The sequence below is a fragment of the Hemiscyllium ocellatum genome, chromosome 11 (assembly GCF_020745735.1).
Source record: "Hemiscyllium ocellatum isolate sHemOce1 chromosome 11, sHemOce1.pat.X.cur, whole genome shotgun sequence".
In the NCBI taxonomy this organism is placed as follows: domain Eukaryota; kingdom Metazoa; phylum Chordata; class Chondrichthyes; order Orectolobiformes; family Hemiscylliidae; genus Hemiscyllium; species Hemiscyllium ocellatum.
Window position 1 is genome coordinate 54,480,321 of NC_083411.1, and position 24,999 is coordinate 54,505,319.

General features: G+C 40.5%; 1 protein-coding gene across 1 annotated transcript in view; it reads left to right on the plus strand.

Annotated features, from left to right (window-relative positions):
• LOC132820002 (sodium- and chloride-dependent neutral and basic amino acid transporter B(0+)-like) overlaps window positions 1-24,005 on the plus strand; it is a 56,211-nt gene extending 32,206 nt beyond the window's left edge. The window contains exons 6-14 of the mRNA XM_060831932.1: window positions 1,633-1,765; window positions 2,650-2,790; window positions 4,584-4,812; window positions 11,923-12,048; window positions 14,420-14,538; window positions 19,672-19,771; window positions 22,079-22,188; window positions 22,295-22,465; window positions 23,868-24,005. Of these exons, the coding sequence (XP_060687915.1) occupies window positions 1,633-1,765; window positions 2,650-2,790; window positions 4,584-4,812; window positions 11,923-12,048; window positions 14,420-14,538; window positions 19,672-19,771; window positions 22,079-22,188; window positions 22,295-22,465; window positions 23,868-24,005 (1,267 nt within the window). The remainder of the gene's footprint in view (window positions 1-1,632; window positions 1,766-2,649; window positions 2,791-4,583; window positions 4,813-11,922; window positions 12,049-14,419; window positions 14,539-19,671; window positions 19,772-22,078; window positions 22,189-22,294; window positions 22,466-23,867) is intronic.
• The last annotated feature ends 994 nt before the right edge of the window (window positions 24,006-24,999 follow it).

A 24,999-nucleotide genomic window follows, 5' to 3' on the forward strand; every position in this document is an offset into this window, starting at 1 on the left:
CTCCATTAGTTATAGGCCATCCTGAAAATGCCCCCATTATCGCAAATCTGTCTTCTATTAGTTAGTCATTCCTCTGCCTGTGCTATTATCCTTCCTCCAACACCACAGGTTCTTATTAACGAGCCAAGTGCATAGTATTGAATGTGTTTTCAAACTCCTCCTCCACAAATGGTGGGATTGTCCTGTGAGAAAGTGAGCACTGCAGATGTTGGAGATCAGAGCTGAAAAATGTGTTGCTGGAAAAGCGCAGCAGGTCAGTCAGCATCAAAGGAGCAGGAAAATCGACGTTTCGGGCATAAGCCCTTCTTCAGGAATCAGATTCCTGAAGAAGGGCTTATGCCCGAAACGTCGATTCTCCTGCTCCTTGGATGCTGCCTGACCTGCTGCGCTTTTCCAGCAACACATTTTTCAGGATTGTCCAGTGAGGAATTTTGTGTGTCTGAATGAGATAATCTTTCATTCTTCTAAACTCTAGATCCTAAAACTACCTCTCTGTTTTAGGAGCAACCGTTTTACACAGCTAGCATTTGCCAAGATTTCTGCAAATCTGCCTCAACTTGAAAATAAACAGCATTTTTCCCCAAACCCAAAAGACTTCAGAATCTTCGATCTGAGAGACCAATGTACGGCTCTGTTTATTTTGTTCCCTTGTAATTATTTGAACACTCAGGATTATCCAGTAAACATAGTTCAGTTTTAGAATCTCAATTAATATTAAACACTGTATCGTGAATTTGTATTTGCAGGCTGGCTTGGTACAGTTAGAATGTTTTTCTTGGGAACAGTTGAGTGAATTATTGATACGATCCATCAGTCTTTGGGATATATAACATTGAAACATGGCATCACACCAGCACTAAAATTAATATACCACATTATTTATTTGTTCTAAGCAAAACATCTTGTTGGTTTAATATCAGCATCATGTTCGTAACAAAAATAGTAACAATGTGAAACAGTTGACTTCAACTCTTGATCAAACATTGGAGATACCTTGCCCTTTCAGACCTGAGGAGGACTGGGCACTTCCAGGCCTGCCTTAGGGCCTGTGATGTCTGGTTGGAACATACATTGAGGGATTATCTGATCAGTGGCCATTACCTGCAGGGTGCTTGAGAAGTGCCCTACTTCAACATTACATTTACATGGCCAATAAATTTACAAGGTTGCTGATCATGCCCATTTTGCAGTATATGAAAACATAGGAATCTCAACATGTGTACTGACTTCTGAAGGTAGATCTTTGGTATATAGGAGTAGAGAACCCCTGGCTGATTTCCCAACTAGAACTCTAGCTAAGGAGATTAATTTGACTGTTCCATTTCAAGTGTAAATTTGAGCATAAGATGGAGCCCATTAAGGCATGCCACGAATTTTTTCATGCAGTTGCAGATTCAAATATAGCAAACGCACCCACATTCTGTTTGAATAAGATGTAGAAAGAGAAAAACATAAAGGACATCAAACTTCAGTAACCATTCTCTTATTTAAAAGTAGGACTTATTCTGTAACAACTGAATATTTTTAAAAGCCCTGTATATTGCACTAAATACTCAGATGCATTGAGCACATAGTATCTATGTGTAATAAACAGTACCCTTATGAAAAATATTTTCTCTTTTTTTAACTCAGTCAAGCAGTTTTACACCGTACAAGTTCATTGGATGAGACTGGGGAGATAGTCTGGCATTTAGCCCTCTGTCTGCTTCTAGCCTGGCTGATGGTTGGGGCAGCATTTTTGAAAGGAATCAAATCTTCAGGAAAGGTAAATGACTGGTGATGAAGACAGTTACAACTACTGACAAAATACAGATTCCCTGTAAGAATAAAACTAGAATTTATTGACTGTTGTGAAGTGCATAGTTTATATCCTTGGTGATGTTAACAGTTCCTGTAAGGTATAGAGAACAGAAAATGAACTAGTGTGCAGTAATCCTTTGTAGCTTCCACAGAGCATGGTTACCCTTTGAGGGGATACAGCCTTGAAGAGGAGCAGATATGACACCTCATGCTGCTCAATCACCTGCCAAGTGTTCAGCCACAAACTGTGTGGGTCCTGCTCTGAACAACACAACAATCAGAGAAATGACGAGGCTGAAATAAGTGTGAAAAAAAAGTGTGAAGAACAGTCACAAATTGTAATATCCACAACTGAAATTGAACATAACTAATTTCTAGCCCCAGCAATGCCCCCAAATTCCTGAATGTGTCCCTCATTCTAAGGGTTTCAGTCACTGACACAGGGACTCTGGGGGAAATTCCAATTGCTGCGGAAGGCTGGGCAGGACTGGGGGAAGGGACTGAGCAGATTAGGGTCAGGGTTTTATTTACCATTTGTCTGGATTATTAGAATAGTAAAGAATCATGAAATATGAAGTGTTGAATATATTCGTGAAGTTCTCATCAATTCTCCTGAATACATCTGTCATTTCCCTGAATGTGATTAATTATAAAACTAAAAATAATATTGTAGAATTTAAACTTATTTCCAACATGTAGCTCAGTGTTAAATATCCCCATCATGTAGCCAACTGTCTTCTGATTCACTCTTTGTTTATATTCCTATCAGTTTACAATCAGCTGGATCCAATAAAGTAAATGTTGTACCACTAATACAGGAAAATCTTCCAATTTATTCTCCATTCTCAGGTTGTTTATTTCACTGCAATTATCCCGTATGTGGTTCTGACGATACTCCTGATCCGAGGGGTTACCCTGGAGGGAGCCTCTAAAGGAATTGAATTCTACATCGGAAGCCATTCAGACTTCTCCAAACTGGCTGATGCTCAGGTAAGCTCAACAACAGAATCAATTGAATTTCAAAAATCACTTTTTTTTATTTAACTGTTCCTTCTTTTATTTTGTCTGATTGAGGTATTAAAATTTAGAATTGAAATGTACCTTTCAGTCTTTTGTTTGTATTTGGAAAGATCATTTTGCACATGTTGCGAAAAGCTAGCTGAGACTTTGTGATGAATTCTAATGAGTTAGTTTATTGTTGTAATCATCTTGGTATGAGCAGGAGGGAATCAATGCTAAGGGCTAGGATGATGAGATTAGATACAACTGGATGAGATCGGCAGTGGGATGCAAAGGATTGTTTATTCTCAGTGCCTCTTTCTTTCTGAAATCATGGATTGATTCAGTAATCAGATTTTCAGTTACAATCACTTATGAGACTATGTCATCAGTATTTGTTCAATATACATTGGTGGGATATGGGCATTGCTGGCTGGCCAGCATTCATTGCCCATCTCTACTTGCCCTTGAGAACGGCAAAGCTGTGGTAGTCCATTTGACATCTCCTGACCTGTTTAATGTCAATGATATTTGGAGTTTATCGAGAAGTGGGAGATGGCATTGTCACAATATCATCTGTACCTGAGATGTGACTACAGAGAGAAAGCAACTGAGCATCTGCTTAACCAAGTAAATTGTTTGATTGCAAAATTAACAGCACATGAACTGTGATAGTGAAGGAAATGTAACTCTCAATGAGTGAACTTAGAGTAGTTCAGAAATAAAATGCAGAATTTTATGCCCTTCCAAATGACAATTTGGGAGCAATGGGACATGAAATTGGGTGGGAAAGCATTAGTTTGTAGCTTCTTGTCACTCATCTATCGTGGTGGCAGAAGATTCATGGATGGATTTTGATGCTCTGCCATTACTTATGGTGTTTAAGTGGCCAATGAATGGCCATTGAAACATCTCCTCCCTGGTTCTGCACCTACTTGTGGAGACCAGGGGACAATCATGAGGAAAAGCAAAATCAAAATCCTGTGAATTCCTATCGGGCTTCCAAGAAGGGGGAATTCATCTAAAGGCATCAACACTTTTTTGAAGGACTCTACTTCATGTAGATGGGAGGACCTGGGGGAGCTGCTGAGAGCTAAGATCCTGCCTTTCAGTTGATCTTCTCCCCCTTCCCCCCCAAACCCTTCTTCCACATCAACAATAATAATGTGACTCTACGCATGTAATAGGTAATTTCACACTGAGCCAAGTTTGTAAATGTCAGGAGATACCATTTTTATAACAGCAGAGTGGTGCATATCAGAGATATTTCTCTGAACCTCTGAGTGCAGTCAGAAATTGCTGTGGAATTTACACATAAATAACAAGGAGCATCTGGAGCCTCACCATTTAAGTATAAGATGGTTTGTTACAAATGTGCACTCAGTTTGACATTCATACCTATTTTAAATCTAATTTAAATCATTTTTGTGATCCAAATTAACCCCAATGTATGCAGTTTACATTTTGCTTAACAGACTGCAGTGCAGAAAATAGCAATGTCTTTGCAGAAGATCAGATTTTTGGTCCAGTGGGGTTTTATTTCTGCTATGAGTCAATTTTGGAGGGAAAATCTTAAAGTTGGCAGCAAGTAGTCAAAGGAAAATCAAATGATGGCCCTCCTATTAAGTGAGATGGTGTTGATCAGAGCTAGTTTAATTCAGTCAGATCACATTGAGCTGCTGGACTAACTCACACTATGCTTCTTGTGGTCAATGTAGTTTTTCAGTTGAATGAGTTCAAGTGAAATCGTTCAGCGCTGATGAATTCTCCCTTCTATTTATCAGGTCTGGAAAGATGCTGCAACACAAATTTTCTACTCGACATCAGTGGGTTGGGGCAGTTTAATCACATTGTCATCCTACAACAAATTCCACAACAACTGTTACCAAGATACCATCATTGTCTGTGTTGTTAATTGTGCTACGAGTGTGTTTGCGGGATTTATCATCTTCTCCACTCTTGGACACATGGCTCATGTGCAAAACAAGCCCGTTTCAGAGGTTGCACGGTCAGGTAAATACAAAGTTAACCATACTATTCTGCTGCAGGATAGCACATATGTGTCATTTGTTAGACATCGATGGGGTACTAGAGGACACCTGGGCCTGAGTGTAATTTGCCCAAAAGAGCATTGAGTCAATGGGATTAATGGAATGAGAAAGGAACAGAAAAATAATTGAGAATGATAGTAACAGGGCAACAGGCAAACATAAGACAGGTGCTCAGAGAATTCAGTAACAGAAAGATCAACTTTTCCTACATTATTGGAATTGGTGCACAATGAAGTTCTCATGGAATGATTGTGTTTATTAGTGGCTTCTATTTCCGGATTTATTTTGATGTTAAATAAAAGTTGGGTTGATAGCTAGGGAATGGTAGAACAATTATTGCGTGGCAGTGATTAGATTACTGAATAACCTGAGTATCTGTCCAGGGACAACCATGCCAACCACCACCACCTGCCTCCTCCTATTCATTCTCCCAGGATAACTCTGCCGTCCTGGAAGCAAGATTTGAGAGATTCAGCAAACCTCTAGTGATTTTGAGATGTACTCCATTTGAACTTGATTTGACACCTTCAGGAAGCCAGTGGTTTGATCCACCATGTTCCTGTTGATAGCAAGTGTTCCATTGTACACCAGCTTGAGTGGCAAGGAAGAACCACCAGCAAGGACAGGTCTGGATATTCCAGTTGTTCTGAACTCCTTGTCACTGCCCCCTTGTTTGACTGAGGCTGGAGGAGTGCATTATCTCCCACTCATCCACTACTCCATTGATAACAGCATGCATGTAAATGTTTTACCCAGTAACCACCATGGGCAATGATATAACTTAGCTAGAATGGGTTTAAACTTAGAAGATCTATAAACCAGGTTTCTTTGGGAATCCAAGATGGCGGCGACCCAGCAAGTCTGAGTCTACAGTGCTCCTCCCAAGACTTGGGCAAAGTGGGTCGCCCACCCCCACCACACTCACCAAATCATTTAAAATAGTTTTTACTTAATGTAATTAGTTGTTTAGTATTGAATTTAAACAATTTCATCTCCAGTAAAAATGACTAAAGGGGAGCCTGCAGCTCTCAGCAAGCAGGAACCCCTCCCCCACCCTCTCCAGCTGCAGAAGAGGCGTCCGCAGCCGCCCCGGGGGGCTTACTTTCGGTGGCGAGCCTCGTGGGAGTAATATCCAAACTTGATGCGAAGATTGACGCTTTTATAGAAGAATCCTGAAGCCGATGGGACTCACTCTCGGCAGCGCTGCAAAAGCAAGACATCAAGGAAATCGAGCGCTGAGTCGGAGGGGCGGAGCTAAAGGCCGCGACCTCCGAAACTACAGCACAATCGGCCGTGAATCAGGTCCGGATTCTCGAACAGCGAGTCTGGACCTTAGAGAATCACATTGACGACCTTGAGAATTGAGGCTGTAGAAAAAATATTCATTTGCTGGGCCTTCCCGAACGGGAAGAGGAAGGCCAGCTTACAGTGTTCCTTGAACAGTGGCTTCCACAGCTTTTAAATCTGGAGGCTGGATCAGGCCAGGTAAGGGTGGAATGGGACTACTGGGTTGCAATACGCGGATCCGGCTCAAACCAGCGTCCCCGCCCGGTCCTGTTCCGGCTGCAGAGTTATAAGGAGAGGCAGATACTTTTAGAAGCCTCCAGAAATCTTGGAAAAGATCTCCAAGCCATGATCTATAAAGGATCCAAGATCATGTTATTCCAGGACTTTTCCCCAGCTCTGGTCTGAAAGATGAAGGTGTTTGATGAGGCGAAGAAGTGTTTAAGGGACTTAAGTATTCAGTACTCCTTGCGCTACCCAGCGACGCTACGCTTTAACCATGAAGGGTCCATGTATAACTTCGGATCGCTGGAAAAGACCAAGGAATTTTTGGACTCTCTTAGATAAATTGTAAGAGATAATTGATGTTGGTTTGCTTTCCCCCCACTCCGGTTTACATCCCACCCTCCCTTTTTTTTAATATATTAATCATTTTTTTACCTTACTGTTTAATATTATCTTGGGGGGTGGGGAGAGGGATTTATTTATTTGTTCTCTACTTAACGATTTTCTCCACCTCCTTGTTTTTTTTTTATTATATATATATATATAGGCTGGGGGGTCTAGTTAATGTTGGTGGGGGGAGGTGGTTACCTTATACTATTTTACCTCTGTCTCTAGGAGCGGGGTTGTTTTCCCTTGTTATTTTGTATTATTATATTTAATTATTACTTGTTGAGGTTGTAATTTCATAGTTATATATGTTTATACATGGTATTAACATTACCAAATATATCCAGGTGTTGTTGTAGGTTGGGGTGGGGCGAGTAGGGTGCTCACTGTTAACTCTAGTTCTGTAGTATATTTGAATTTTCTTCATCCTATTGAGGAGCGCCTGGGTCAAGGGTGGGGCACTGGTTTGGAGGGGATACAATAGACTTTTGGAAAGGAAGTGATACCCCCGGGAACAAGGGGGAAAATCTCCATTTAAATACGTTTTATATTTTTTTTATTTCAAAATAGTTTTTTATTTTACTGTTGTGAGTGTATTAGAGAGCCTTTATTTTTGTGAATTTTATATGCTCTATGCTCGGGATGTTCTGGATAGGGTTTCCCCTCCCGAGGGGTCTCGGATTTGCCTGGACGATTATGGTTGATCAGTCGGTTAAGTGGTGCACCTGGAATGTCAAGGGGAGTAATTCACCAGTCAAAAGGAAGAAAATATTATCAAACCTCAAGAAAGAAAGGGTTGATATAGCTCTCCTACAGGAGACACACTTATTGGATAAAGAACACTTGAAATTACGACAGGGTGGATTTGATCAGGCCTTTTTTTCTTCTTTTAGCTCAAAACGCAGGGGAGTTGTTATTCTTATTCGGAAGAATTTCCCTTTCAAAATCCTAAATCAGATAAAAGACGAATCTGGACGATATATTCTGATTAAAGCCCTTATAAATGGAGAGAAATATGGGATTTTAAATTTGTATTGCCCCCGGCACTTCCTTTTAAATTTATAATGGAAGCCTTCTCAAAGTTGATGGCTCTCGGTGCCTGTCATACAATTATAGCGGGAGACTTTAATTGTATTATGGATCCGGAAATAGATAGGATTCCCAAGAGTACTGCAGGAGTATCTCCCAGATCTAGACAATTGGTGGACTTGAACAAAGAGTTAGGACTAGTAAATATATGGAGATGCCTTCATCCACAGGGCAGAGATTTTTCTTTTTACTCCAATCCACACAAATGCCATACCAGAATTGATCTGTTTTTTGCCCCTCGATTTTTTAAAATTCCATATCATCCTGTAAAATAGGCAGTATTACAATTTCTGATCACGCTGCTGTATATATGGAAATCAAGGCGAGGAACAATGAGACATCACCCTGGCATTGGCGTATGGACCCCTTCCTGATGAAAGACAGTAAATTTGTAAAGTACTTCTCTCAAGAATTTAAAACTTTTTTAGAAATTAATTTAGGTACGGCTAGCAACCAATCAATGATGTGGGAGACCATCAAAGCTTACGCACGAGGTTTGATCATCTCATACTCAGCGACCCAGAAAAAATTAAAGGGAGAACAACAGCGTCTGCTCGAAGCTCGCTTAAAAGCAGCTGAAACAGCATACGCTGACAGACCTTCTATTATCAAATTGCAAAGGATTATGGCCCTTAGGACAGCTTTAAACACCACGCTTACCCAAACGGCTAAGAGGGAAATATTATTTGCAAAACAAAGGTCATATGAATTTGGTAAATACTTAGCATTTCTTGCAAAGAAAAAGAAGGCCCCTCAAATATCACGTCTATCAAGGAAAGTACTGGTATTTTTACTCATGATCGTAAAAGGATTAACGCAATCTTTAGAAAATTTTATTCTGATTTATATAAATCACAGGATTGTGAAGACAGGACTTGGAGGATGCAATCATTTTTAAAAACTTGACCTTTCTGGACCTAACTCAGGAACAGATATCGGTCTTGAATGTTCCCCTAACAATCCAAGAAATACTTGACACAATCAGGCAACTTCAGAGCGGTAAGGCACCTGGCCCAGATGGCTTTCAAGCTGAATTCTATAAAGAATTTACAGGAATATTGGCTGGTCCACTTATGGACATGTATAACTACTCATACAGTCAGGGCTGTCTCCCGCCTTCACTGAAAGAGGCAAATATCTCTCTTATCCTTAAAAAAGGAAAGGACCCAGAAGATTGTGCGTCATACAGATCAATATCCTTGCTAAATGTAGATTTTAAAATCCTCTCTAAAACGTTAGCATTGAGGCTAGAAAGGGTATTGCCACATATCATAAAGGAGGATCAGACGGGGTTTATTAAGGGCCGTAGATCATCCAATAATGTTAGAAGGGTTTTGAATGTGATTCAAGCCTGCCATCAGGGAAAGATACCAGGAATAGTAGTCTCATTAGATGCGGAAAAGGCATTCGACAGGGTTGAATGGTCATATTTGTTTTACACATTGGAAAGCTTTGGCGTTGGAAAGGTGTTTACCAAATGGGTCTCAACACTGTATAGTGATCCCAAAGCAGTTGTGATTACCAATGGATTAGGCTCGGATAACTTCAGTATGGATAGGGGCTGCCGTCAGGGATGTCCTCTCTCGCCATTGCTATTTACGCTAATAATTGAGCCACTAGCAGAAGCTATACAGGCTGACCCTAATATAACGACCCCGAGGATTGGTACAGGTAAACATAAAATTACCCTTTATGCAGATGATGTTCTTCTATTCCTCAGTAATCCTTTGATGTCCGTGCCTCGCTTAATCTAAGTTTAGTGTATTTTCAGGCTATAAAATTAATTTCTCAAAATCGGAGGCTCTGCCAATGGGTGGCCTTGCTAGTATATCCCACTTATTGGATGGATCCCACTTTCCCTTTCAGTGGTCCCTGGAGGGTTTTTTATAATTAGGCATTTTTATTACCCCAGCATTTGGTCAGTTATACAAGGCTAACTTTGTGCATTTACTGGAAAGGATAAGGCAGGACCTCCAGCGATGGGGAGACCTTCCAATTTCCTGGCTAGGTAGAATAGCACTAATTAAAATGAATGTCCTGCCCCGTCTCCTATACCCTATGAGAATGCTTCTGGTGATGCTGCTGAGGCTGGCACTACGTAAATCATAAGGCTGGTTGGGTTTCTTTATTTGGAATCATAGACAGCCCCTCATTAAGCTGAAGAAGCTACAGCTTCCACAGGCAAGGGGAGGATTGGATTTCCCAGATTTTAGGAAATATCAGTTAAGTTCCCTATTAAGTTACATAGCTGATTGGGTCTTGTCTGACCCGCAATCAATCTGGCTGGACATCGAGGCTTCTCAAGTAAAATGCCCACTTATTAACCTTTTATTTTCAGACAAGAGGAAAATCATTACGGATCACTGTAAAAACCCCATAATACTAAACACAATTAAAGCTTGGAATATAATGCGGCAAAATGAGGGCAACTCACATAAAACATCCCCTATGCTCCGATAGTGGGAGCATGGGGATTTCAACTGGGGTTTACAGATGCCACTTTCAAACTCTGGAGATCCAGGAGTATCTCTTGTTTAGGGGATCTATTTAAAGAAGGGATCCTGATGTCTTTTGAACAGCTGCGTCAGAAATTCGGATTACCTAATGGAGACCTCTTTCGATACTTCCAAATTCGAGATTACATACAGAAGAAGACTACGTTATTAGATAGTCTTTATAAATCAGATAGAGAATGTAGAATGCTATGGCCAATGGGGGTATCTTCCATCAGTACTATTTATCATTTACTACATGGTGAAGTATTGGGAGATATAGACAATCTGCTTAAAATATGGGATCAGGATTTGGGACTAGAAATCTCTATAGAAACATGGAATGACATTTGGGAAAATGCCAGAAGAATCACCATCTGCAACAGAACTCAGGCTATTCAGCTGAAGATACTTCATAGGGCCCATATAGCACCGGATCGATTGGCAAAATTTAAGGCAGGAACATCTCCAATGTGTCCCAAATGTAAAATAGAGGTGGGCACTTTTGTACATTGCCTATGGACCTGTCATAAGATCCGTAGATATTGGACTAAAGTAGCAACTGCTCTGACAGAAATCTTAGGAACGGAAATTAGAGTGGACCCTGTATCTCTCTTTTTGGGCTTTTCGATCTTACCCTCCCTGGATATGCACGGGAAGAGATTATTTTCTATTCTCTCTTTCTATGCAAGGAAAAATATTTTGGTAAACTGGGTGGCTGAGGGCCCCCCTGGACTTTCAATTTGGCACAGATTAGTTATGGAATGTATTCCCCTTGATTTCCTTACAAATATGGTGCACCAAAAGACCAAATTATTCCATAAAATATGGCAGTCCTTCTTGAATTATATAAATACATATATTTCGGCCGTCCTAACAAGGGCTTTTATTTAATTGAAATGGCGAACCTGGCTGGTCCGTGGCCCCTTGGGAGAGGAATCCCGCACGAATACGGGTTTTGTTACATATGATGTTAATACATTCCCAGCATGTATCTCACTACCCAATTTCTGTGTTATCCGTTGGGTTTTTGTTTCTCTTAATTTAATAATGTAAGAGACTTAATTCTGCACTCTGGTTAGTTGTCGGTTAGATTAGTAGTTAGTTGAGTTTTTTTTGTCTTTTTTTTGTTAAATTTTGGTTATTATTTATTTAAGATTTAATTGTATATCAATGTTTATGCTTGGGTTTTTTTATTTTGTAAACTTGTAAAAATGTTAAATTTTCAATAAAAATACCTATAAAAAAACAAGTTTCTTTAAAATTATTGATTCCCATTGAAAGTAGGCACTATTCAACAAATGTACAGAACTGATTTAACATAGTTTGAGATATGAAATTACTGACCTTCGACATATCCAGTTCACAATTAAGATGTCACAATCTCACCATTCTGAATTACTGATCTCATGCCCATACATTCATCCTTATATTCAGGGTGTGCCACATGGTATGTTCCAGAAGTAATTGGAATGTCTCAGCTGAGACTTTTTGAATTTGCCTCAACATCAGTGACTATACGGAATTAAATGTAGCAGTGTGTGTTGATTGTACGCAGGACTAATATTATCATTTGTTTTGTATCCATTGTTCAGGGTTTGGTTTGGCCTTTATTGCCTACCCAGAGGCCCTTGCACAGTTGCCATGGGCAACTTTATGGTCCATTTTATTTTTCTTCATGCTGCTCACTTTGGGACTTGACACACTGTTTGCAAGTTTTGGTAAGAATGACATCTTTTAAGTTCAACAATAATGTTACTTAATTTAACCAATCTCTTTCTACTTCTATAAAAGGAACTTATCTAAGCTATTATGTTTGGAACTACTGCTGATGATTGTAATGCATGAGAAAACAATGTTACTCTATAGTCAAATTCTCCACAATGTCTTAATGAAACCTCAGCTTGGTTGAATGAAGCGTGTTCCAAGTTGTAGGAAAGAAATATTCAGGTCATTGTTACCTAACATCTGGAAGATTTACAGTGGAATTCATGTTTTTTAAAAATCTGCATTCATGTTCAGTCGCTGTTCACAATTTTGTTTTTCTTCATTCATTCATGGGATGAGATCATTGCTGGCTAGGCAGCATTTATTGCCCATCTCTAATTGCCCAGATGGCAGTTAAGAGTCAACCACATTGCAACGGGTCTGGAGCCACATCTAGGCCAGGCCAAGTAAGGATGGCAGCTTCCTTCTCTAAAAGACATTAGGAAATCAGGTCAGCTTTTCCAACAATCAATTCATGGTCATCATTAGATTCTTAATTCCACCAACTGCCGTGGCAGGATTTGAGCCTGGGTCCCTTGGATATAATCTCTGGATTAACAGTCCAACGGTAATACCATTAGGCCATTGCTTCCCCTTTCCTTGTTCTTTCTGTTGTATCATACAACTCATATTTCTGTTTCTGCTGCCAAGTTCTAGGTGTCTCAATATAATAACTATCATTTTTGATGTACATCTAGACCCTTCTCATCAGGAACAGGATTTGTTAAAATGTATTGAGCAGCAATTATGTTGTGATTCAGTTAACAGACTAATCTGGAGGCCTGGATAAATGACCTGGAGACATGAGATCAACCCTCACCTCTATGTCAAAAAAGAACTGCAGATGCTGGAAATCAGAAATTGCAGGAAGAACTCAGCAGGTTTGGCAGCATCTGTAGAGAGGAAGCAGAGTTAATGTTTTGTGTCCAGTGACCCTTCTTCAAAAAACAGCATTCTGAAGTAGGGTCACTGGATCTGAAATGTTAATTCTGCTTTCTCTCCACAGATGCTGCCAAACCTGCAGAGTGTTTCCAATAGTTTCTGGTTGTGTTTCACGTCAGTGTCTGAGGAATTTGAATTCAATCAAATAAACCTGGATGAAATAACATTGCTGTCAGTAATTTTGACTGTAGAGCTATCATTGTGTCAGAAAAACCCATCTGACACCTAATGCCTTTTATAGAAGGAGATTGTGTGTGAGAGACCTTCTTGAAAACCTCAGAACCATAATCATATGTTAGACCCTGGAATCCTTGATGTGCATTTTGCTTCAATGCTTTATGTTATTAAAGAATCCAACAGAATATTTATTGCAGCTCACTGTTATATACAAACATTATATTCATGTACGCTTCTCGGTGAGTATGAAAGTACTCAATTACAACATGCAGCACAGTTTGTCAGTATGTCATGCTTGAAGTGGCCCAAGTCAAGATAGTTTCTGAGACCTTTCTGCTCTTAAGTCACATAATTATGCAGGGTTTATATAATGTCTTACAGGTTATTATATTAGATAAGATTCCCTACTGTGTGGAAACAGACCCTTTGGCCCAACAGGTACACACCGACCCTCCGAAGAGTAACCCACCCAGACCCATTCTCCTACGTTTACTCCTGACTAATGCACCTAATACTACAGGCATTTTAGCATGGCCAACTCACCTAATTTGCACATCCTTGGATTGTGGGAGGAAACCAAGCATCCGGAGGAAACCCATGCAGACATCACAACCCACACTCATTCCACACAGACAGGCACCCAAGGCTGGAATTGAACCTGGGTCCCTGGCACTGTGAGGCAGCAATGCTAACCACTGAGCAACCTTGCTGCCCCACAGTGCTGTGGTAACATATTAATTGTGAGGCATGAAACAACAAGCCTCTCTGAAATAAAGTGGCAAGCCACTCAGTTGTGGCTCATTGCTCCGATAGGAAAAATAAACCAGATGAACTGCCTGGCATCAGAAACAGCAAAGGTACAATCTTCCCAATCAGTGTTGCAAACTCTTCTGCAATACAATCTGAGAGAGTTCTCCCACACATTGTTGAACTAAATGTCTAATATTGTCGTTCCCACTGAATCACAGCCTATAGCCCACATCTCAGAATCTTCTATCACCCACCCTGAGATGGTGAGTTACTTTCAGGAGACATTAGCAAGCCTCCATTTTCCAAACATTGCTCTTATACAATTCTGCCCATAGACAGAGAAATCTCTCCCCATTGGCTCCTTAGTTCTCTTGGCTGCCATTTCTCTGGTGGTGGATTTATCTAAGACTTGGTATAAATCATTAATTAATCACTGATAACTTTTGTTTTCAATAGAAACAGTAATAACAAGCCTGCTGGACCAGTTTCCTGAGTTCCTTAGGCCAAAGCGTCTTTATCTGACAGCTGGTCTTTGTTTGTTATTTTATTTCCTTGGCCTTCTGTTTGTAACACAGGTAAGTTGTAGCTTAGTCATTTGCTATGTTTCCACATGAGCAATCAACCCTCTCTAGACAAGGATACTCAGTAAAATGAGACACTGTTTCATAAATCACAAAGAATTAAGTTCAGTCTAAATAAGCTCCCAGCATTTAGAACCCCACTGCTGGTTTGGTTTTGGACCAGGGGTGGTGATAAAAATGGATAATTGGCAGTCCAGAATAAGAAGAATTAACTGGAGGAGAGCTGACTTCAATGGGCAAAGAATGGAGCTGAGCCAGAGAGACAGGAACAAAATTATGGTGGGAAAAACAGTCACTGAACAAAGGGCTATGTTTAAAATAGACATGATTCAGGTACAATCAAGGTATGTTCCCTCAAAAAGCAAAAGGAGAACAAACAAATGCAGAGCTCTGAGGATGAACAAAGGAGATAGAATACAAAATGAAGAAGAAAAAGTGAGGTTATGATGAGTGTCAAGACAAAAACTTCAAGCAGAACACTAAGGTTCAAAGGGGAAATGAAAAGCATATTGGAGAAGTGAAGGGGGTTTAATAAGAAGATTAAGGTCAGAGGTAAAGCCACCATGGGCCTACTGGGCCACAGAGAGGCGACGAGTGATGGTTTAATGTGAGAATCACCACACCTCAGGGAAGGGGAGAGGTTGATACTTCGTGGTATCTTCAGCTGGTGCAGGAATTGAAACGCACCTCTGACATCTCTCAGCATTTCAAGACAGCTGTCCAGCCAAATGTACTAACTGATGAGAAAGCACTGATGAGAAAGCACTGTCAGCCAAACATATCAAGGAATTCCAAAGTCTTCTATAGGCACATTAATAGCAAAATGAGGAGTTGAGTCAATTAGGGTAAAAAAGGTGGTTTACACAGTGAATCATAGAATCCTATAGTACAGAAGAGGACCTTTGGCCCTCAAGTCTGTACAACCAAAATTATATTAATTCTACATTAATCTCACTTTCCAGCACTTGGCCCACAAGTTGAAATATAGGAAATATGGAGACAAGAGACATGACTAAGGGGTTAACTGAATACCTTGCATCTGTCTTTACCAAGGAGATGGAAGCGACACCAGTTATAGTAATGGAGGAGGAAGCTCTATCACGATAAAGATCAATATTCACCAGGAAGAAGTTTTGAGTAGGCAATCAATACTTAAATTGACAAGGTCCAGAAGCAGGTGTCATGCATCCAAGAACATTTAGGGAAGCAAGTGTAGAAATTAAAGCACCACTGACCATAATTTTCCAGCCTTCCCTAAACTCAGGGGAGGTGCTGACTGGTTAGACAATTGCAGACGTTACGCCTTTATTTGTAAAAAAAACCTGTGAAGGTAAGCCCAGCAATGACAGACAATTCAGTTTAACTTCAGTGGTGGATAAAAATCTGGAAACAAATATTAATGACAGAATCAGTTGAGGCATAGATAAATATGTGGGTTAATTAGGAACAGTCAGCGTGGATTTCTAAAAGGCAAATCATGGCTGACAATTCTTGAAGAGGTAATAGAAAGGATCGATGAGGGTAATGTCATTGATGTGGTGTACATGAACCTTCAAAACTCACTTTAAGCAATGTTACACAGCAGACTTATGAAGAAAGTTATAGCTCATGGTATAAAGGAGATAATAGCAGTCTGGATACAAAATTGGCTGGGAGAATAGTGATCACCAAATATTTTTTGGGTTGTAGGAAGGCTTGTAATGGAGTTCGCCAGAGATCGGGATTGGAACAAAAACAGAAATTGCTGGTGAAACCCAGAAAGTCTGGCAGCATCTGTAGGGAGAAAGCAGAGTTAATGTTTCAAGTCCAGTGACTCATCATCGAGAAATGGTAACTCCACTTTCTCACCAGAGATGTACCGTAGCTGCTAGGTTTCACCAGCAATTTCTGTTTGTGTTTTTGATTCAGATGTCCAACATCCATAGTTCCTTGTTTTACATCAGTTGTGGGAGCCCTGCTTTTCCTGCTTTATTTGCAGGGTATAGACCTTGTCTTGTAAGGGACAGTTTCAAAGTTTGGAGGTGACATGAACCTTGGAAGGATTGTAAACTCTAAGCAAGAGAGTTGAAAAGTCCACAAGTTCACAGACATGTTGGTGGAGTGAGCAGGTAGCTTCCAGGTAAAGCTCAATGCAAGAAGTTTGAGACGATCCATTTTGGGGAGAGAAAACATTTGTAACGTCAGGGGTGCAGTACTTAAGAAGTGCAGGAGGGGTCTGGGCAGCTTTTCACAGATCATTGAAGATAGTAGGACATGTAGAGAGAGCATATGGTATCCTGGGCTTTAATAATAGAGTTATTAGGGTATAATAGCAAGAAGGTTATGTTGAACTTGTATAAGAAATTTGTTAATCCTCACCAGGTGTGCTGAGCACTGTTGTGAATGCTACAATATTGGAAGGATGTGAACACTTTGGAAGAATGCAGAAGAGATCGACAAAAATGATTCCAAAATGAGAAACTTAATGTATGAGAATACATTGGACAGATTGGGTCATTCTCCTTAGAGAGGAGAGGAGGGGTCAAGAGAAGATGTGACAGACATTGCCAAACTCATATGAGGTCTGAATAGAGTAGATAGGGAGAAACTGTTCCCCTTTGTGAAAGGATCGAGAATGAGATGGCTCAGATTTAAAGCGATTTGCAAATGTAATGAAGAAGATCTTTTTCACGTTCAGGTCTGGAGTGCACAGCTTTGAAATGTGATGGTGAGTCAATTGAGGTATTGGTGATTATTTAATTGGAAAAAGGGTGTGTGTGTGGCAGGAGTCATAATGCTTGCTGGGAAGCAGTGTGGACATAATGGGCTGAATGGCCACCTTCTGTACTGTAACAATCTATGATTCTGTGACTCTTTCTCTTGTTTGTTTGTGGAATGTGAGTATTGCTGGCTAAGAAGACAGTCAACAGGATGTGATTTATCCATTCCCTGCAGCCTTACAGTGCAGTGGGCAGAATAAATTTCCTAATAATGGGGCTCATGCCAATCACCAGCAGGAAGAGGTGCCATCCTTAGCAAGAGTATCCGATTGACCAGCCATTCCACCAGTGTCAGCAGTGCCACAAGCTCAGTGGTGGGCACTGCTGGTACTGCAGGCAAGGCCACATGTGGGACCAAGGAATCTATAAATCCTGGATATTGGGTCGAGGAAGGTTTGGAAATCTTTGGTTGGGATGGATTTTGCAGAGCAGTTGAGCATGATGCTATGTGTAATTGGAGTGCCCCCAAGTTGCCCCCTGAAAACAACACCCTCCCTTCTTTCCTTCCCACCATTTTATGCATGTCTTTATAAACAAAATGTGCATTTCCACCGACTTGCTTTGCAAAATCCATTTCCAACTCTCCACCCTCAGTACCCTTGTCCCTTGATGAAGATTTCCAATTCCTTCCTGAAGGATCATCATTGAGCTGAAATGTTAATCTTATTCATCTCCCTGTTGAATCTGTCTGCCCTGTTGAATAATTCTAGAATTTCCTGATTTCCATCTCAACCTTCCAGCACCTGAAATTCTTTGCTTTGTAAATCAACTTTCTTTTCTGCCTGGTGCCTGCTTTAGCTTGGTTGTGGGGAATGCAGTTTTGGAAAGTGCTCTTGCAGGACACTTGCCGAAGTGGTGAATGTTGAAGGTGTTCCTTGGTGAGTCAATTAAACAGGCTGCGTTCTCTTGGATTGTGTCATGCTTTCTGTGTTTCACAAAGTCCATAAGCCTCATCAATTGGATCACAAAACTGTAGAATAGAAATCAGAAGGAATGGTCATCAAACTTTACAGCACTGTGGTCAGACCTTACCTTAACTACTGCGTCCAGTTCTTCCCAACAAGACAGACAGACACATGGATACTGGAGACTGTAATGCTAGGAGCCACAAGACTGACCCCTAGAATTGGGGTTTTGAGTTATGAGGAAAGATTCAAGAAATTGTACTTTTCAGGCTGCAGACCAGTTCATTTTGAGAGGTGATCTTATGCGGTTATAGAATGTGATTTTACTCAGAATATTAAATTTATGAGATTGGAGAGCTTGGTTTAAAATGAGGAAAAGCAGTTTGAGAATTTATGTCTGGAATTCTGCAACACATGAAGAATGATTGACACACAGCACTAATTTCTGCATTGAGCAGTGGAGGCTAAAATCTAGAAATCATTGATGAAGCAATCAGATGTTGCAATATCAGGGTGTTCACCAATTATTAACGTCTGTATGAAGATGGAGTGATGACCTTCCTCATCCAGGATAAAGCTGTGGTCTCTATATTTATTGCTGCCTTTAATTCCCACGATCGCAGTAATAAAAAGAAAATATTTTGACTAATGTTGCAGATTTAATTTAATAAAGACGATTGCAATTTGAGCAGAGGGAAAGTTGATGAGGAATATGTGTCATCTGAGAATGTAGTAGAGGTCATGGGAAGGGGAGATATCTAGAGGACTTTTGTGAACATTTCATAAATATCATTAGTACAATGTTCCCAGGAAGTTAAAACAGTGAATAAAATATTGAAAGGCATGGAAAGATCATAATATATAAATCCAGAGAGGTGTTGCACCTGACCGAGATCACATCTGGACAGAATCATAGACTCTCTGCAGTGTGGAAATACCATTTAGCCCATCAAGTCTGCATTGATCCTCTGAAGAGCTGCACACCCAGAACCATCCTCTACCCTACAACCCTGCGTTCCCCATGGTTAATCCGCCTAGCCTTTGCATCCCTGGACACTATGAACAATTTAGCATGGCCAATCCACCTAATCCACATATCTTTGGACTGTGGAAGGAAACCAGAGCACCTGGAGTAAACCCACACAGACATGGGGAGAACTTATAAACTCCACACAGACAGTCACCCAAGGGTGGAATCAGACTTGCATTCCTGGCATTGTGAGGCAGCACTGCTAACCACTGAGCCACCGTGCTGCTACATGCAAAATTGATTGTTTATTTCAAAAAAGAAAAATGGAACACAACTAATTCCAGCCCTTCAAGGAATGAGAATAAATCGAGCAAACAGGGTATTTTGCGGTTGAGAAAAGATAAATTCTTAAATCCTTTTAATGTCTATTTTAAAGATTTGAATGTTATGTTTTTTTCCATTTAATGCTTTCTAATTTTCCATTTCATTTTAGGCTGGGATTTATTGGTTACATTTAATGGATTATTTCTGTACTGGATGGATTCTCATTGTAGTTGCTCTGTTGGAACTCATTGGTCTCAGCTGGATCTATGGTGGGTATGACTGGAAAAAAAAATAATTACAATTGAAATGTATTTATGAGAATACTTTCACCTCTTCAGAGAACACTACAAAATCTACACTGGATATTGTGCAGATAACTATAGGGTTTGAACAGTTAGTGAGGATTTAGACTTGAGTCAAATGAATAATGACAGAGGCAAAAGTTTAGGATTATAAAATTCATGAACTAATTTTATTGAACTATGTTTCAAAATCACAAGGCTATGATACAGATATAACAGGTGAACAACATCATGCATGTCCCACAGTGAAAAGCAAAATTTAGAAACTAATTGACTTCAATCATGCCCTCACTTGATAACTACCCCACAGCAACTGAATCCTTCCAATCCAATTAACCTGTGGCATACTTGCCTTCATTGGAAGTGGCATTGATTGTAAGGGTAGGCAAATTATGCTGCAGCTTTATGGAACTTTAGTTAGGTCACACTTGGTGTATTACATACAGTTCTGGTCACCACAGTAGCAGATGGATGTGGATGCTTAGGAGACGTTTACCAGGATGTTGCAGGGTATGGGGATTTTAGCTATGAAGAACATTTAGACAGACTGGGTTTGTTTTCATTGGAATATGAAAGGTTGAGGGGTGACTTGATAGAAGTTTAGAAGATTGTGATGGCATGGATTGAGTGGAAGGTAAGAGGTTTTTTTTCCCAGGGTGGAGGGATCAATTACTAGGGGACACACTTTCAAGGTGTGGGGGGATGTTTCGAAGTGATCTACAAGGCATGTTTTTCACACAAAGGGTGGTGAGTGCCTGGAACACGCCTGCTAGAGGAGATGGTGGAAGTAGACACAATAGCAGCATTCAAGAAGCACCTGGACAAATACATGAATAGGAAGGGAATAGAGGGATACAGATCCTGTTCGTGAGGACAGTTTTATTATGGAAGAGCAAAATGTGTAAGCGCAGGCTTAGAGGGCCGATAGGCCTATTTCTATACAGTTGTGTTCTTTGTCCATTCTGACTGTTTCAAAACCCCCAAATATTCCCTTCCACCTTCATAACAGAAGCATCACATGGGTAGATTCTTAACATTGTTTCAAGACTTCTCACTTCCCTGACCACAATGATGATCCTACAGAATCAGGAGATTCCCTTAATGAGATTGTTCCTGTGAGTGTCTTGATCATCATAGAGATTAGGAACATTAATATGCTTCCTGACCCTTTATCTTGGGACACAGGAATAAGAGTAGGCCATTCAGTCCATCCAACCTGTTTCCCTATTTAATACCATCATGGTCAGTCAACACTCCAATGTCTTTTATCTGTGCTATCCATATCCATTCATTCCATTGGACAAGTTTCTTGATCATTTTCTTGCCCTTATGGTGCCCTAAGAATACAGCCAAGGGAATACTATTTACTGATTACCTGTTTACAGGAATTAACATTAGCCATTGTTTCCACTCCCTTAACTATTGTTCACACAAAGATCAGGCTCATCAATTCTAAAGTGATGAATGCAATTTCTTAGCCGACATTTTACATTTCCAGATTTTGGGAGACCAGGCATTGGCTGGAAGCTGTACACCAGGATCAGGCAGATGTCCCAACACACTGGCTATATGGGAATTGCCTGGGAATGTATGATACTCATGGAAATACCCAGTGTCAAAAATCCTCTGAATAAGTTCCAACTCTGAGTTAGAGACAGAGACTTCAGAAAGTTCTGACTGACTTATAATTACCCAGGAAATGTTAGAAGGATTAAAATCTGCTCTCATTATAAAAATGACTCCCTCAATCATTCACGTTGACCTGACAATGAATAACATTAACAGTCTCCCACCAAGTCATTCACCTGTGACATCACTTCCCATGGGCATGTGACCACCCACCACTCTCTATTCCAGACAACACACACCTCTCATCTCCACTATCAAACACTCCCAACTCCATACCTGACCAGATCCAAATCTTCCACAACCCTGCTCCACAACCAACATGACTTCATCACATCATCAATCCCCACTCATTGGCACCTTTGGCCTCAACCTGCCACCTCACTTCATCTCCCATTCACCTTGAACACTTGTCTTCTCGAAACAGTGTGAGAGTTCCTTCAAGACCTTTAAATCTTGGAGTACAGATAATCGATTTGGTGATAAGGAACACTCTGTTCATACTGTTTGAAATCTTCAGCAATCCTTTCTCTGTTTAACCTGTTCATCAATGCCACCTGTACAAGATGAACTTCAACAGAAAACCAGCTGCCCTGAAGACAGGACAGCGCGAGTGATGGTGTCTCTCTGCTTCCTTGCCATTCACAGGGATAAACAGATTCATCAAGGACATTGAGATGATGATTGGGAAAAGGAATTGGCTTTTCTGGCTCTGGTGGAGAGCTTGTTGGATTCTGATCTCTCCGTGCATTTTAACCGTAAGGAGATGTTACATCTTTGAGTGATTTAAGCTGAATGTAAAAATGTACAGTAAGTCCCTTTCATCATGTTACTGATTTTACTTTCTGTGTTTATTTCATTCAGGCAATCTTAGTCTGGTCCTTAACAACATTTACCCCTCCAACATATGGACCAGTTGAATACTCTGTCTGGTCAATAGCGCTGGGCTGGTGTATGATCATCTTCTGTATTATGTGGGTACCCATAATAGCCGTGGTGAGAGTTGTCCAAGCTGAGGGCCCCACCTTGTGGCAGGTGAGGAAATGTTTGAAAGATCGGGAAACAGTTTCTGTGACAGCCTCTCAGACTCCTACTTTACAGTAACTTTTAGTAATACAGTGCCTCCACTGCTATATTATATCCCACTGTACTCCCAAGAAGTGTCATAAAGTAAAATCTTGCACCAAACCTCACGACAAATTACACAGTAGAAGAACAGAAGCTTGGCTGAACCAGTCGGTGTGAAGATATGTTGAGAAGGAGAAAAGAGAAATAGAGAGGTGGAGATATATGGAGCAATTCCAAAGTTTAGAGCTTTGACTGCTAGAGACAGACTTAGAGGCATGTAGATCTCTCAAAACTTGTTGGATTTGAGGTGATTACAGAGGGAAAGTCCAGGGTATTCATGGAAAAGTGGGCCAGGTCTATGCCGAGTCCAAACCAATCCAGAGTCATTTAAAGATGGCAATGGGTTCTGATTCCAGTCGTCAGCCCCCTTCCAGGCGTGGCCAGTTATTGCTGGTCTAGAGTAAGTGCACAGTTAACAATCCCTCACCACTACATTCCCAAGCTGACAGGTTCCAAGAAGCAAGAATCTTCAAGCAACCCTCAACTTTTAATGAAGATGGGGCAGCTTCACCATGGCCCTGGTTCACAGCCTCTCACAGGCTTTAGACATTAATCTGGATTTGAGAATTTTTGTGAAAGGTGAGAACAAAACCTCTTATCTATGTCTATTCTGTGTGCCCATGCCCACTGAATGTTAACCCATGCTCGTTCACCCAGTTGGTATTCAAAACAAGATTTGTGAATGGGTATTTGCTTTAGTCAGCAGCTGCATAGTTGCCTCTGTAAAGGTCATTGATTATATGGTTTAGTCAGTAAGTTTGGTTGTCTATTTCAGAACAGTCTTTTGGGGCTTCTCTTTAACTCACAGTAGCCCTTGTTGGAAATGTATTACACAATGTCATCAATGCACAATGTGTCTCGAGGATGTGTGATCAGGGTTTTGTTAAAAAAAACACTGACTAATTAGTGTCGTGTTCTCAATAAAATGATAATCTTTTAGATGTAGTAGCTACTTCATAAAATTAGAATAAATTGATTACTTGGTAACGCTGTTTAAATTGAAAAACTGTTCCTGCAATAGAGCATTTTTAAAAATTTCAGTTCGATTTAATTTCAAGATTATTTGGATATAATACGTGTCTCCAGATTTCATTGCAAATGAATATCACAATTCAGTCAGTTTAGACATGGGAGTCTGATCTCTGTAATAAACACACAGATTGAACATGTTTCGCTACAATATGACTTGCCAAGTATTAGAACAAACTGCAATATAATATGATTAGGAACAGCTTTCTTTTACAGTGGAATTAATTGGTGGATTAATATTGTGTAGGAATTGTTAAATATTTCACTTCTGTTTTCATAGAAAATTTCTGCTGCATGTACAGCAGCTCCTGAATGGGGCCCACACCTGGAACAACACAGAGGGGAAAGATACAGGAAGAAGCCTGACTCTACAGAAGCACTGACTCATGTGCAATGTCTTGTCACTCCTGAGATTTGAGGAATTTTGAGAAGATGTTTTGTTCAGTTGGCCAAAAAAGACCCTGATAATTGCTTTTTCTTGTTTATACCCCCTGTAATTGCAATGGGAGTTTTTCAGAACTGTTTTCAGCTCCACCAAGAGCCAGGTATCACCTTGGTTAAAGTTTTCTTTGAGCCTTTTCGCCTTTTAAGCAGTTCCTTCAGGTTGAGGATGGTAAGGTTGATTGGTAAGTCCAATGCGTGATCTGTAGACTCAGCCTCATGCGGTTTAGGTGGGCTGTTTGAGGCGGTGTGCACTCCTTCTGATGCTTTAATTTCATTTCAGCACATTCTGCATTGATTGTCTTGATCTGTTTAGTGTCCTCTCAGATAAGGCTTCACCATTTTGGATGTTCACAAACTAGATACTCCTATGAGACAACAGAGGTCTTTTATCTCCTCAGGGAATGCTTTGAGGACAATCTTCAGTGTTTCTGCTGTCCTCGTGGGAGTCTCCTGCAGTGACTGAGACTGAGTAGAACAATTATGGGGAAGTTTGGTATCAGGCATGTGAAAGCTATGGCCTGCTCAGTGCAACTGATATGAAGTAATTCTTGGCAGGTTTGCTTTGGCAAAGGCACTGCTGTTGGACCTTTCTTGACATTGAATGTGGAGGAATTTGCAACATTACCGCTGCCAGTACTTTTGAGCTGGTTTCTGCCAGTTTTCCAACTCTCTAAAGCATATAGGAGCACAGAGTTGCTACTATCCAGCAGGACCTCAGGTTGCTAGTGTTTTAGATTAATTAACATTTGATTTTTTGTGTCATGAAACTTCAATCATGCTCCTGCTTCAGCCCTTGGGTGCTAATTAATACCCAAGGATTCCAACCATTATATATTGTGGACAGGAGTTCCAACTCCCACCTACAGTCTGCAATGGCTGGATTTCCCTCTATTAACCACAGGATGTGTTAAGAATTTCACTGGGGATCCTGCTCCACATGGATTTTTATCACTAGCACTGACTGAAAA